Source organism: Triticum aestivum, chromosome 1B (assembly GCF_018294505.1).
Source record: "Triticum aestivum cultivar Chinese Spring chromosome 1B, IWGSC CS RefSeq v2.1, whole genome shotgun sequence".
In the NCBI taxonomy this organism is placed as follows: Eukaryota; Viridiplantae; Streptophyta; class Magnoliopsida; order Poales; family Poaceae; genus Triticum; species Triticum aestivum.
Genome location: NC_057795.1, coordinates 61,801,926 through 61,815,946, shown reverse-complemented (window position 1 = coordinate 61,815,946; position 14,021 = coordinate 61,801,926). Strand labels below are relative to the sequence as shown.

Sequence of the window (14,021 nt, the reverse complement as noted above, 5' to 3'; positions counted from 1 at the left end):
ACGGCGTCACCTTGACCAGTCAAACGCACCAAGTCGGTCAAAACTCGAAAGTGAGGTTGAGGTCAACAACAAGGTTGCAACGCCCACTGGCCACTGGGAGTTGGTCCATAATCTATCTACTACTCTCTGATGAATTAAAAAACTAGGCAACAAGGCCTGTGCGTTGTACATTTGGATAGATCTTATAAAGGTACTAAACGTAGCAATCAAATCCCACCAACACCTACCAAAAAGAAATACATTCCACAAATGACAAAACGGAATATATAAACCGGCTATCTAAATTACCGCCACCCATTCCCGAAAATAAAAAAATAACTGTAACTTTTAATAAAAATTAAAAAAATGATTCTGCGAGCAACGGCACAGTAAAACTGGCGTTACCGTCCGGGAATTTTTAACATTAACGCGGATTATTATTATTGTCATCAAGATGGCAATGGCAGGAAAGCTCGAGTGCGTCGGTATCATCTGATGCATGGTCTGTCTCCAACCCAAAGGCAAAAGAAAGAGGGAAAAGAAAGGCAGGCAAAGCTGGGGTGGGAGTGGGACAGATAGAAGAAGCGGGGGGAGGTTGCCATTGATAGAGACCACGAGCTCTTCTCCAAGCCACCGCTCCGCTCTGCAGGACTCCTCCTGACCCTGCTGCCCCCCTGGATCTCGGCCCTGCCCGCTGCCATTGCCTCTGCTGCCACTGCCCTCCCCCCCTGGCCACCTACCTACCTACTGCTACGACTACCACCACACTTGTCTTGAGCCGCTCGGATTGGATCGCCTCGGTTCGAGCCCCGTCCGTGCGTCAGCGTGAGTGCTCCCGTTCCTCGATCGATTTGTGCTTCTGGCTTTGCTTCTTGTTCTTGATTTGGTTCCGGTGCCCCTGTTCTGTTCTGTTCCCCGCGAGGAAGATCTGATTGCGATGGTTCCGCGGGCTCTCTGCTGCTTGCCCAAGTTCTTGGATTTTCGTTTCGTTCAGTTATTAGTTCGTGATTTCTGCGCCACAAAGATCTGTGTTTTTGGCAGCTAATAAAATGTGACAAATTGTTTCTTTTTCTGTCTTCCATTTCACCGGTGATTTGAGCATGCTCCGGTTTCCATTCGTGGCATTAGAAAAGATCTCCCTTTGGTCTGATTTGCCAAACAGCGGCCAATCCTGCCTCGATTTGCTCCGGTGAATATCCCATCGCAAATGCATCCGAGATTTGCATCCGCGGCGACTTTGTCTCGCTCCCGTTGTCTCTTACTGCATTATTACTGCGTTTGGGCTCCTAGTGGCCGGCGGTTTTGGCTCTTCTTGCTGCTCCTCTGATCTGGCCAAATTTTGTTTGACACCCGCTGTCACATTCAGTAATCTTTTGTTTTTTACTCTGGTTCCTGATCAGCTAGTAGCTGGATTTTTATGTTTTACAGTTCACCATTCCAGCAGTTTGCGTCCGCATTTAAACGGTTTGGCGCTTGACTGCAGAATTGGGTTCTCTTGATAAGGGGCTAGAGATTGGATTGCTGAGTGGAATTGGGGATGGAGAAGAGGGGTGGCACTCCATCGCCGTCGCCGAGGTCGACGGAGAAGTCCGGGAAGGACTTGACGAGGTCGGGGGACGCCAACGGCGGCGCGAGCGCCGGCGGCAACGCCACCCCGAAAGGCGACAAGGAGAAGGGAGTCAATGTGCAGGTCATCCTCAGATGCAGGTGAGTGAGGAGAGCTCAGCAGTTCTAAGTTCAGAAGTTCAGTGTCATGCTGTTTTTTGTGCCCACTCACACTCTGCAATTTGATGCATTCAGGCCCCTGAGTGAAGACGAGACAAAGGGGAATACTCCGGTGGTGATCTCATGCAATGAGCGCCGCCGGGAGGTCGCCGCCACTCAGGTCATAGCCAATAAGCAGATTGACCGGACTTTCGCCTTCGACAAGGTATTACATCATCTTCCACGGTCACTTCTGCTAGGCTATTACCTCACTCAATGGTGACAACCTCTGTCCTGTCACCTGTGTTGCACTTTGCATTTGTTGATGATTGTTGTTGTTGACTTCATGTATGCAACTGCAAGTTTTGACTCATATTTAGTCTAATGATTGGTTCCGAGTAGGTCTTTGGCCCGTCATCAAAGCAGAAGGACTTGTTTGAACAATCCATCTCACCAATAGTGCATGAGGTCCTTGAGGGCTATAATTGCACAATTTTTGCCTATGGGCAAACCGGTACCGGGAAAACCTATACAATGGAAGGAGGTGGAACCAGAAAGGCCAAGGTAAAATTGTTAACATTTTGTACTTGAAGTGGATTAAAAATGTACCTTTGGTGTGCATGTTCCTTACCATTGGCTGGCTCCTGTAACAACCAGAGTGGCGAGCTCCCAACTGATGCTGGAGTTATCCCGAGGTCCGTCAGACAAATTTTCGACATCCTTGAGGCCCAGTGCGCGGAGTACAGCATGAAAGTCACCTTTCTTGAGCTTTACAATGAAGAGATCACTGATTTGTTGGCTCCTGATGAGCCAAGGTTCCCCGTGTTACCTGTCCCCGAGGACAAGAATAAAAAGCCCATTGCCCTTATGGAAGATGGCAAGGGTGGTGTTTTTGTTAGAGGGCTTGAAGAGGAGGTTGTGTACTCTGCTGGCGAAATCTACAAGATTCTTGACAAGGGCTCTGCAAAGAGGCGCACCGCAGAGACATTGCTGAACAAGCAAAGCAGCAGGTCACACTCCATATTCTCAATCACAATTCACATCAAGGAATTGACTCATGAGAGCGAGGAGATGATCAAAATTGGGAAGCTCAATCTCGTTGACCTAGCTGGTTCAGAAAATATATCACGCTCAGGTGCTAGAGATGTGAGTGAACTTCAAATGTCCTATTCAGTATTTTCTTCTTCTTCCCATGTACCTGATTTTTCAAATGCCATGAAGTACATTTGATATTCAATTGGATTGCAGGGCAGAGCGAGAGAGGCTGGGGAGATCAACAAGAGTTTGCTCACACTTGGCCGTGTTATTAATGCTCTAGTTGAGCACTCTGGACATGTCCCATATAGGTAGCTCTAAGGGCATTCTCCTGACTGCACCTGTTATAGCAAAGCATTGCTAAAGAGGGCTTAACATTGCTCTACCTATTTGTTTCAGAGATAGCAAGCTGACAAGATTATTGCGAGATTCATTGGGAGGGAAAACAAAGACTTGCATTATTGCTACAATATCACCTTCGGTATATTGCTTGGAAGAGACGTTGAGCACACTCGATTATGCACATCGTGCAAAAAATATCAGGAACAAACCCGAGGTTACTATCTTGTTTTTTTCGTTTGGATAATCCGTAAATATTGATGTTTCATTATTTCAGATAGTAGAAACGTTGACGATGTGTTTTGTATCGCCTAACTTACTCTTATTACCATCGAGTCCAGGTGAACCAAAAGATGATGAAATCTGCTGTCATCAAGGACCTTTACTCTGAAATTGATCGCCTTAAACAAGGTTTGTCTGTGTGCACTTTTTTTCTATACTGAAATGTTAAATGTCATGCATTTTCTACTCACTTAGTCTCCTATCTATTTTTCAGAAGTGTTTGCGGCAAGAGAGAAGAATGGTATATACATTCCAAGAGAGCGCTACCTCCAAGAGGAAGCTGAGAAAAAGGTTTATCTTAATTTTCCAATTAAACCCTTGTTATATTTGTTCAGATAAACTGAATAAATCTTTATTCATCATCTCAACTTTTCAAACCTAACTTTTTTACTCAGGCCATGACAGAAAAAATAGAAAAACTGGGAGTTGATCTAGAGGCTAGGGATAAGGTTAGTTGTATATAAGCATGTCACAGCAAACCATTTATTTGAATGATGATTTGATTTTAAATTCTCTACACAATCTATGGGCAGCAACTGGTGGAACTAAAAGAGCTTTATGATGCTCAAATGCTTTTGAGTGCAGAGTTGGGCGAAAAACTTGAGAAAACTCAGGTATATTTATAGTGTCCAGCTCATGGTTTTGCAATCTTTCGGCAAATACATTATATAATTGTCATTCCATCTGTCTTTTGTCTGCAGAAAGATCTGGAGGACACCAGGCATGCTCTGCATGATTTAGAAGAAAAATACAGTGAAGCAAAGTCTACTATCAAAGAAAAGGAATTTGCAATATTTAATCTTCAAAACTCAGGTTTGTTGAACTAACTAATTATTACCTGCAAAAACAAGAATTAACTCATTACTGCAAGTCTCTTTGCTTAGCATGGTTTGCTCATTTACTTCTTATAATTACTGGTAAATGAATCATCAATTGTTGTCAATTGTCTTGACATAGAATCACAAGCTCATCCATACTTGATTTCAGTTAGCCAATTGAGTGTATACTTACTATGTTTGCCGACATTCAATGAAACTTGCTGGTATTTTTGCTACAGAAAAATCACTGGTAGATTGTGCCTATAATCTCCGCGCAGAATTAGAAAATGCAGCAGCAGATGTTTCTGGTCTATTCTCCAAAATAGGTTCGGCATCTCAACTTGATCACCCCTACTTTGTGATGGACCGGTTTCACTTCAATGGTCATTGTTCTTGAATACTGGCAGAGCGTAAAGACAAAATAGAAGATGGAAACAGGTCACTCGTGCAGAGATTTAGATCTCAACTGACCCAGGAGCTTGATGCCTTGCATAAAACCGTCTCCACTTCAGTGATGCAGCAGGAGGATCACCTCAAAGAAATGGAAGATGATATGCAATCCTTCGTATCTTCAAAGGATGAGGCAATTAAGTTTCCCCTCAATATTGTACTTAAAAGTTTATCTTGTGTTACTGCTATGTAAGGTGGAGTATGACGTGCTTGAGTTACCCATTTTTAGGCTGCACAAGGGCTAAAGGAGAGCATACAAAACCTGAAAGCCCTGCATGGTTCAGGTATTACAGCGCTGGATAATTTAGCAGGCGAAATTGACATGAATTCTCAGACAACATTTGAGAAACTGAACTCACAAGTACAATCACACACATCAGATCTTGAGAAAGTAAGCTTTGTTTCTTTTGGCCAACTTGTGGTTGCAGTGACTATAGGAATATTTCTGATTGATCTTCCTGTATTTTATAGTGTTTCGGAGTAATTGCTTTGGGAGCAGACAACTTGTTAAATGAGCTTCAGTGTAGCCTTTCGAAACAAGAAGAGCGACTAGCCCACTTCGCAAACAAGCAGCGGGAGGTTTGTAATATTTTGAGGCACTAGAACATCTGATATTTGGTTAAGCCATTCTGTTCCAACATTTCTGTTAATGTGTGCAGGGACACCTAAGAGCCGTGGAAGCGTCGCGGTCCATCTCAAATATTACTGTTGGTTTCTTCCATTCACTGGATGTTCATGCATCTAAACTTACTAGTATTTTGGAAGAAACACAAGGTGTGCAAGATCAACAACTTATTGATCTTGAGAAGAAATTTGAGGTTATTCCTAATGATAATTATTACATTCAGTATGCAGTTAATAAATTAATATAACTTCTTAACATAATGTGATTTTATCATTTTTGACAGGAGTGTGCAGCTAATGAAGAAAAGCAACTTATAGAAAAGGTGGCAGAGATGCTTGCAATTTCCAATGCAAGAAAGAAGAAGCTGGTAAGTGTTGTCCATATCTTCTGTAATTCAGATTTTAGCCTGTGACTATCTGAGTGCTAGTAATCTAGTATATGATGTGATACCAAAAAAAGAAGGTATGTGTTGTCTATGATTGATTAAGGAGTTGAACTATTACACAACTGCTACACATTGTTAATCATAAGCACATATTGCAGGTCCAAACAGCTGTAGGTGGCCTTCGAGAGAGCGCTGTAAACAGGACAGGGCAGCTGCAGAAAGAAATTTCAACAGCACAGGACTTCACCTCATCCGTACGGGAAAAGTGGGGCTTTTACATGGAAGAAACGGAGAATAATTACATTGAAGATACCACTGCAGTCGACAGTGGACGGTCTTGCTTGGCAGAAGTTCTTGTGGAATGGTCAGTATGGCTACTTGATGTGATGCTTTCTGCTATGAAATATGGAGATTTTGGTGCTTAACGTTTTTTTGAAATCTGCAGCAAAACTAAGACGGGCATGGGTGCACAACAATGGAAGAATGCTGAGGATTCTCTCTTCAGCCTTGGCAAAGGAAATGTTGAATCAGTAGATAGCATAGTCAGGTATTAGCATAGAAACTGATCTGGAATATTTTGGAATTTCTCTTCTATCTTAAGCTAGCAACGATGAATTGCAAGTGATCATGGTATGTGCACTTTACCAGGACGGGGAGAGAGGCCAACCAATTGCTGCGTTCCAAATTGTCTGCCGCAGTATCGACTACTCTCGAAGATATAGATGTAGCAAACAAGGCCCTTCTTTCTTCCATTGACAGTAAGTTCTTAACGCTTCAGAGTTACTAAAACACAGGGCATAGCATAATTTTTCCTCATTTTGATGACAACTTAATGTTATTTCAGGCTCGCTGAAAGTTGACCATGAGGCGTGTGCAAACATCGTCTCCGTTCTCACCCTGTGCCACGGGGAAATGACGGAGTTGAAGGGTGCGCATTACCACAAGGTCGTGGAGATAACCGGAAATGCGGGGAAATGCCTAGAGGAAGAATACCTGGTGAGCAGTCATGAAAAGTGATTGGTGGGGAAATCTGTTCTTTATCATCCTTGACAGTGACTGAGCAAACCTGCATTGCATCTTTCTCCTTAAACGTGACAGGTGGATGAACCGTCGTGTTCGACGCCAAGGAGGCGGCAGATCGACCTGCCAAGCGCTGAGTCAATCGAGGAGCTGCGGACCCCGGACTACGACGAGCTCCTCAGGTCGTTTCACGAGTCGAGGGCTGGGTGGAAGCAGGCGAACGGAGACATGAAACACCTCCCGGAGGCACAAGAGTCGGCATCGCCGTCGTCGTCGGTCAGGGAGGCGAGGGTCCCCCTTATAGCCAGAAATTAGATTCATCCAAACCATGTACAAAGGAGCCGTTTGTTTAGTTTTACGTTTTACCCAGTTGATTTGCTGTTGATAGTGCCATCCATTTGATTAATTGCTATTGTCAGTTGAGGGGTTTGCTGTTCTTAGGCTGGTCACCAGTGAAGAGTACGTGTACTTACTGCTGCATCAGTGGATCTAATGTAATATATATGTATTTACATAGGCAACACAGTGAAAGAATAATGTTTTTGAGCACCAATGGAAGACTCATTGAGCTGAGTATTATGCTTAATGTGCTGCAACGTTGTGAAAAGAGCCCGTATGCACTAGTACCTCTGTCCTTGTTTATTAGTCCCTCTCGTATTTACGGTCATATTTTGACCATGATTAATAACCCTCATATTTAGGGTCATATTGACCATGATTAATAAAATATAAGTTATATGTAACAAAAATAATATCACCGGAAACTATGTTCAAATACAAATTCAACAACATAATTTTTCGTGACATGCATTAATATTTTGTTAGTTAAATTCAAAATTTGGCACAAAATACAAAATGGACCAATAAACCAAGAGGGAGATAGCGGATGATTTTCCCTCCATTTAAAATAAGAAACGTCTGATGACAAAAGTGATATTCTGCTCCCAGGTGCAAATGTACCTGGGCGAAGGCAAACATTCTTGAGTGTTCACCCTACGTATAAATTTTCATATAGAGATCACATTCATTCGTGATGCTTTGGTTAAAAAAGCAAATCAGGCACCCAAAAATTCTTAAGAAATGAGCTTCTTCTGAGCAAATGGAATGTTATTTCTGCACGAAATTTTGCACAGGAGTAGAACATTCGGATATGTGTTACAAAAAAAAGTAGTTTTTTTTTTTTTTTTCTGTTCACCCGAGCAAAAAGTCCATGTCTGATGAGGAAATCTCTTTTGTAATAATCTGATGAGTAAATATCTGTTGAAAAAAATATAACAATCAGATGAAGAAATCTCTGTTGAAAATAATAATAACAATAATAACCTGATGACTAAATCTCTGTCGCAAACAAGCCTCAACTGTGGGTAGGTCAAGTGTCACTGGCACTGGAATTTGGTGGCTGGTATCCAAATATGAGTGAAACGTACTGTAGTTACATAAACATATATTGGTGATCTAACAACTTTAGATGAGAACTGCACCACAACTGCACAAAGCCACTAGGAGAAGAAAAAAAACTATGAAAGCCGCTGCTTCTTGACAGAAGAATGTACAAGCACAAGGGCAGAACCAAAAAACTATTTCTGCTACAAAATATTCTGTTGAGGGGAAGGCCTGACTGATAAAAGGCGGCTGCCGCTTCATACCCTGCAAAGCAAAAATAAGAGATCCTCAGTATGGGGATTATGGATGAAGGAACAGGGGAATTGGACTAAAAATTATATTCGAAATGCAGGACATAATTAGGATAATTGTTACAATCAGTCGGTGAACTAAAAATTAACCCAAAAAAAAACATCTGTTAAAATCATTTGGGACTAAAGGCTTTGTTGTTGTTGTTCAAATCACTTCCCACGCTAACAATTACTGTACACAATATCTAGTTTTCACATGCTATTTTATTTTTCTCAACATAATTAGGATAGAAGTAAATGTGCTATGCCTGAGGCATATACAGGCTGCAGGAAAGCTACTAGCTGATGATCATTGTGAGAAGTAAGAAATAGACAAGAAAATTACGACTAAGACACAGAAAGTGAGTCGCAGATATATTTAGGGCTGAAGCAGTATATTACAACTTGCAGTTACACAGTTTTGGTATAAAGGCAATCTCAAACTTATATATAGATCAACAGGTTTCATACAACAAATGACCACCTAGCAGTTTCCAGTTTATATGTTACTATAGGATAAAGAGAAGTATGAAGTAACACTATAACAATGAAAAGAATGCCTGGTAAATTAGAATAAATTCAGAAAACTTCAAGTTTCTGCAGCAATTACCTAATCTGGTGCTCCAATATATGTCCTGCTATGCATTATTCATGACGGGGTTGCATCCATGAATCCTTTTGACCCCTCTCTTTCTGCACCTTTATTAAACTCCCTGCTGGTGAATTGCACAGGGAGTGCCATATTGTGCTTCTTTTCTGGGGCTCTTGATGAATTGCCATCAGCTATCCCCCTTGCTGCTGCTGCATCTACTGAAGGTCTGGAGCTACCAATATCTGGCCTTGCATCAGCTGCCCCCCTTGCTGCTGCATCTACTGAAGGTCTGGAGCTACCAATATCTGGCCTTGCATCAGCTGTCACCCTTGCTGCTGCATCTACTGAAGGTCTGGAGCTACCAATATCTGGCCTTGCATCAGCTGTCACCCTTGCTGCTGCATCTACTGAAGGTCTGGAGCTACCAATATCTGGCCTTGCATCAGCAGAAACAAGCTTGCTGGTTTCTTTGTCATTTGTTGATGATGGAACAACATCAACCTCAAGGTCACCTTCCAGCCCACTGTTAGATGGATCCTGAACACCATCCTTGTCTTCTCCTGACGCTGTAGGGTCTGCATCAGCTTTCTTTTGTTTTTTTGCGTTAGGGGTGCCATCATCCTCAGGATCATCGTTTCCTGCACCAGGGTCTGCGGGATCTGAATCTTTCCTTGGTCTCTTCCACTTTTTCGTAGATGATGTGCCATCATCCTCAAAATCTTCCTCCTCTCTACCCCTGTGCAGATAGGTCCACAATTTTTTGTCATTATCATACAGCACACAAGGATCACGCTCATAATGCAAGCGATCAAGAGCGCCACTGACAACTTGATTAACAGCAGCCTCTTTATTGGATTCTGCATGATTTAGGTACTGTGAATCTTTGAGAAGTGTGCAAACATCAGCTCTTGTTCCAGTTCTTCCAGGCAACCTAGAAGCAGCATCTCTTACAAGACAGAGAATAGTAACATGCGGAGGGCGATCAGGCAAGAGCATGGGATGTCCCCTAGCTTTTGACGTGGGCTTTCCACCTCCCCTTCGCAAAGGAGCAACAATAGATTTCTCCCCATCAGCAGCAGTATAGCAAAATGCTCTATCAGGAATTGAGTATCTCAAAAACTCCTCACGCTGGAAATATGCCCTTGCTTCGTCAGAGCTTGGGCTTATTGTGTTCAGACTTTTCTGGGCCCTAAGGTCCTTAAATCTTTCCTTCAAATCCAAGTTTGCAGGATTTGGTGCTGGAGGTGGTGGAAGGGATCCTATTTGCTTAAGGGTTTCCTGACCACTTTTCAGCCAATTAGCAAATGCATCGACCAACTTCACAAGCATCTTGTGTGGTATACCCCATGCCTCAGCAGAAGTTTCTTCATTAGGATCACTATATGAGGTGGCAGAAGGCAGTGGACCAACCCAAAACCAGCTTTTGTTCGACTTGTCATAGGCAACTAGCGCTCTCCAGCCCTTTGCACCTAGAGGAGCTGTTCTAGATGACAGTACCTTGAGCACTCCTCGAACTAAATCCTGCAGGGGCTCCTGTGTTTCAAGTATGTTGGGATCTCCAGGATTAGTTTTAATCCGATGAACAAGATCTTGAACAGTTAATGCCGGTGAATTGCTCTGCACGGTCTGCTCTGCAGCACTGGTATCTTGTGCTTGCTCTGCTGCACTTGGCTCTTGAGGCGTTTTGCCAGGTTCCTCACTATTGAACCATTTTCTGTTCTCCTCCCCATCAGGCTGCTTCGCTACCACTGGAGTAACCTCGGTAGGAGTGACCGTAGCTGCCACTGGAGTAGCCTCAGTAGGAGTGACCGTGGCTGCCACTGGAGTATCCTCAGCCGGAGCGACCATAGCCTTCTTAACGGCGGTTAGAAGATGTACGATGGAGAAAGAAAAGCCAGTATGGATAGTTGGTGTAATTGGTACATACTTCTTCTTAGGTTTCTCAGGTTCTACTGGCACCACAATAACCTCTGGCACGACAGGAGCTGGTTCTGCTACAGTAATTGCATCTGTAACAGTATCTGGCTTCTTTTTACTTTTCTTCTTCGAGCTGCCACTGATCTCTACCACCTTTGGACCAGATGGTGCATACTCGCCATGCTCGTCCAGGTTTGTAAGTTCAACTCTTCCTTTTTGCCTTTTGGACCCAGAGCTGCAACTTGCCAGCGGCATTTTCGCTCTTTCAGAAACATCAAAGTCGCCATTAGAATCTTGGACTGCATAGCCTGCTCTACTGGCCAGCCTATCACTCTCTGGTGACCTCAGTGATTCACTGGCTTTCTCGTTGCTATCATGCAATTCAGAGTTGTCATAACCATGCATGTCCAGGTTTGCAATTCCCTTGCGCTTTCTTTCACTCCTTGCTGCTGGGGGTCTCATCACTTCACTAATCTGTTCCGCCACCTCCACATGCACATCGCGTAAATAATCAGGCTCTGCAACCTTTCCTCTGTGTGACCGCTTGCTCTGAGTCTGGTAGGGTTCGAAATCTGCAGTAGGGGCAGGATAATTTGTTTTGACTGATTTGCTAAGTTTGTTTGAACTTTTGGCACCATATGCTGGTATATGAAGTTCAGAATATTGAAGGTTTGGCTGTTCTTCAACAAGATTCATATCTGCCCCATCTTCAAACCGTTCTGATGAATCAGATTCTGTCTCCTCACTCTGAACATGGGCAGCTTTGCTCCTGGAGTCCTTCTGGCCAATCCTACCATGCTGACTATTGGATTTAACATTAATCTTAACCTGTGATATCCTGCCTCTAGGATCAGATCCAGAATGTGCACCATTTATCTGCTGCTCAATACTTTTGTAGGACTTAACCTTCACACCATGACCAACTTGAGACTTCCTGCTCCTGTAATCGCCTTCAGGCTGCCCTCTCTGCCAGTCACTTAAGAGATCAGCATGGCTACCAGCTGGCCAATCCCTCTCTTCCACTTTGGGAGCTTTATTCTGGGCAGCTTTTCCACCATATATCCGATCTCTCTCCGAGTATTTTGCACTCCTTGCATTCTCAGAATATGGAGGGTCAAATGATGCTGCTAAGGTAACTCCCTGATTACCAATGGCATTCCTGCCATGGTAGTAAGAAGAACCAGTCTGGCTATCATGGTAGTTGTTTCCATAAGGATTGATATCATAGCCCGTGGCCAATTCCTTCTTCACTGGCTTCATCAGAGGTCTCTGAGACCGGATCCTGGGCAAATTCCTGTCATATCCCAGGTCCTCAGAATGAAGGCCATCTATGCTTCTGTGCAGCTTCCCTCTATGCGCGACTCCGGCATCATACCCATAAGCATTATCTGGACGAGAAAGCTTAGAGAGAGCCCCTGCAGCATCACGGCCAGACCCTCCAATGTACTCCTCACCCACGCCTTTTGACACACCCAACCGCAGAACGCCCTTGGACCTTTCCTTCCCTAACTTCCCAGCCTTGTTGAGACCCATCTTATCTGGCTTCGACCGTGTCAAGAACTGTTCCGCAGACCCCCTGCTCTCTGAGTCAGTCTCTGACCCAGCCCGGGCAACCAAACCCAGTTCCTTCTGCTTCCGCTGTGCCTTCATTGCATCCATGGCTCTCAGCCTCTCACCAAGGCTGTACCCGTTGCAGCTCTTCCAGCAGTCCTTGGTGTCCCACAGCCCCAGCACCATCGTATTGTGGTACCTCTGCAGATGGTAGTAATGCTTGCGCCGTTCCGCAAAGCGGGCACCACGGCGGTACAGGACGATCCTGGGGTCGCAGAGGCCGCCCTTGAGGCGGTCGAACAGGGCGGCCAGGGGGCTCCCGAAGTGGAAGTTGTCCCCCCTGAGGAGCTCGACGAGCGTGCGGGCGAACGTCTCCTGGTCCAGGTCGGGCAGGAAGGCGGCGAGGCGGAGACGGTCGTCCTCGGAGAGCAGGCCGTTCCAGGCGTCCAGCGAGATGACGCCGCCGAGGCCAGGGAGGTCGTAGAGCTCCAGCGGCAGGGCCACGCTCTGGTCCCCGACCTGGCACATCTCCGCCCCCGCCTCCCCGAGCTGCGTGATCTCAAGCTCGTCAGACCCCATCCCGGAGTCGTCCTCCTCCTCCTCCTGGCCGCCGCCGCCATTCTCCTCCTGGGCCGAGAACCCCTCCGCCTCGGACCCCTCCGAGACCGTGGCGGGCGAGCGCTCCTCCTCGTCCTCCGTGGAGCCGTCCTCCCCGCCGGACTCCAGCCGCTGGACCCTGGCGCCGCCGGTCCTTACGATCGCCATCGCGTCGCACCACCTGCGCCAAACCACCGCAAGACCAATCCTCAGCAAAAACACACGCGCCGGCCAAAACCCTAGCCCCCGAATCCAACCCAATCGACCCCACTCCTCCGGGAGCGGAGCCGCGCCCGCCCCGCGAATCGAACGGAAAGGGAACAGGAAATCTCACCGGAGAAAGCAGGGGCGGCGCGGAAGCTGGGGGCGCGGAACCCTAACCCTAGCGCGGCGATGCGGGGTTGTGGGGATGGGGCGGAGGGGAGGGGACGGGAGGCGGATAAATAGTGGGCGGGCGAGGAAGACGACGGAGACGTGGCGGCCGCGGGGGCCGTCGGATGCGCGGGGGGAGGCCGCGGGGCGGGATTACGGAGGAGGCGAGGGGGCCGGGCGCAAAAGTGTCCGGTCCGGGTGGGGTGGGGGGTGGGAGACGGGGGTGGGGTGGAAGGAAGGGGAAGGGGGAGAAGAGACGAGGCGGGCGAGGTGGGAGGAAGGAGGAGGAGAGCGAGGGGAAAGAGAGGGGTGCTGGGGTGGGCCCGGGTTGTTCTGGCCGGTGGGGCCGGCTGGGGACTGGCGAGAGGGGTTCTGGTTTTGCGCGGGAACTAACTGGGATTGGCGAGTGAGTGAGCTTAGCTTCACTCCCCGCAATGCCGCTTCGCTTCATTGATCTCCCATGGATTTTTCTGCATCTAAGCTACTCACTGTTCATAAATATAAATATAAGATGCTTTAACCCTTTTTTTTTCATCTGAATCAGATTTATATAGACATGTTTTAGTGTGTTTGTTCACTCATTTCAGTCCATACTGAAATATCCAAAACGTCTTATATTTGTGAATGGAAGGAATATGTATTTGTGATAACAGGTTGGTACGGATTAATGTTCCGCATGGAA

The 14,021-nt window shown here is 45.8% G+C and overlaps 2 protein-coding genes across 3 annotated transcripts; one reads left to right on the top strand and one right to left on the bottom strand.

Moving 5' to 3' along the window:
- The first annotated feature begins 500 nt into the window (after positions 1-500).
- Positions 501-7,223, top strand: LOC123106880 (kinesin-like protein KIN-5A). Its single transcript, XM_044528918.1, has 23 exons — positions 501-804; positions 1,463-1,686; positions 1,780-1,909; positions 2,086-2,247; positions 2,341-2,829; positions 2,932-3,029; positions 3,118-3,274; positions 3,399-3,468; positions 3,554-3,630; positions 3,735-3,788; positions 3,873-3,953; positions 4,041-4,152; positions 4,397-4,483; positions 4,565-4,740; positions 4,837-4,998; positions 5,079-5,186; positions 5,267-5,425; positions 5,516-5,599; positions 5,776-5,981; positions 6,063-6,164; positions 6,266-6,375; positions 6,462-6,613; positions 6,716-7,223. Exons 2-23 carry the CDS (start codon positions 1,517-1,519, stop codon positions 6,950-6,952), a joined length of 3,183 nt encoding a protein of 1,060 aa, XP_044384853.1. The 5' UTR covers positions 501-804; positions 1,463-1,516; the 3' UTR covers positions 6,953-7,223.
- A 711-nt stretch (positions 7,224-7,934) lies between these two features.
- LOC123106861 (uncharacterized) lies at positions 7,935-13,549 on the bottom strand. 2 transcript variants are annotated; one of them, XM_044528907.1, is made up of 4 exons: positions 13,302-13,549; positions 9,339-13,148; positions 8,921-9,275; positions 7,935-8,284 (listed from the first exon to the last, which is right to left on the bottom strand). In XM_044528907.1, the coding sequence occupies exons 2-3, from the start codon at positions 13,133-13,135 to the stop codon at positions 8,960-8,962; spliced, it is 4,113 nt and encodes a 1,370-aa protein (XP_044384842.1). In that variant the 5' UTR covers positions 13,136-13,148; positions 13,302-13,549; the 3' UTR covers positions 7,935-8,284; positions 8,921-8,959. The 2 variants fall into 2 exon arrangements, with proteins under 2 accessions (XP_044384842.1, XP_044384836.1); XM_044528901.1 differs by having other exon boundaries at positions 8,921-13,148.
- Between the last annotated feature and the right edge of the window lie 472 nt (positions 13,550-14,021).

Bases quoted from the DNA above. Each gene is read 5' to 3' on its own strand.
- LOC123106880 (XM_044528918.1), top strand. From the start codon at position 1,517: ATGGAGAAGAGGGGTGGCACTCCATCGCCGTCGCCGAGGTCGACGGAG. The intron at 1,910-2,085 runs GTATTACATCAT...GGTTCCGAGTAG, and splicing joins GGACTTTCGCCTTCGACAAG to GTCTTTGGCCCGTCATCAAA. The intron at 5,426-5,515 runs GTTATTCCTAAT...CATTTTTGACAG, and splicing joins ATCTTGAGAAGAAATTTGAG to GAGTGTGCAGCTAATGAAGA.
- LOC123106861 (XM_044528901.1), bottom strand. From the start codon at position 13,135: ATGGCGATCGTAAGGACCGGCGGCGCCAGGGTCCAGCGGCTGGAGTCC.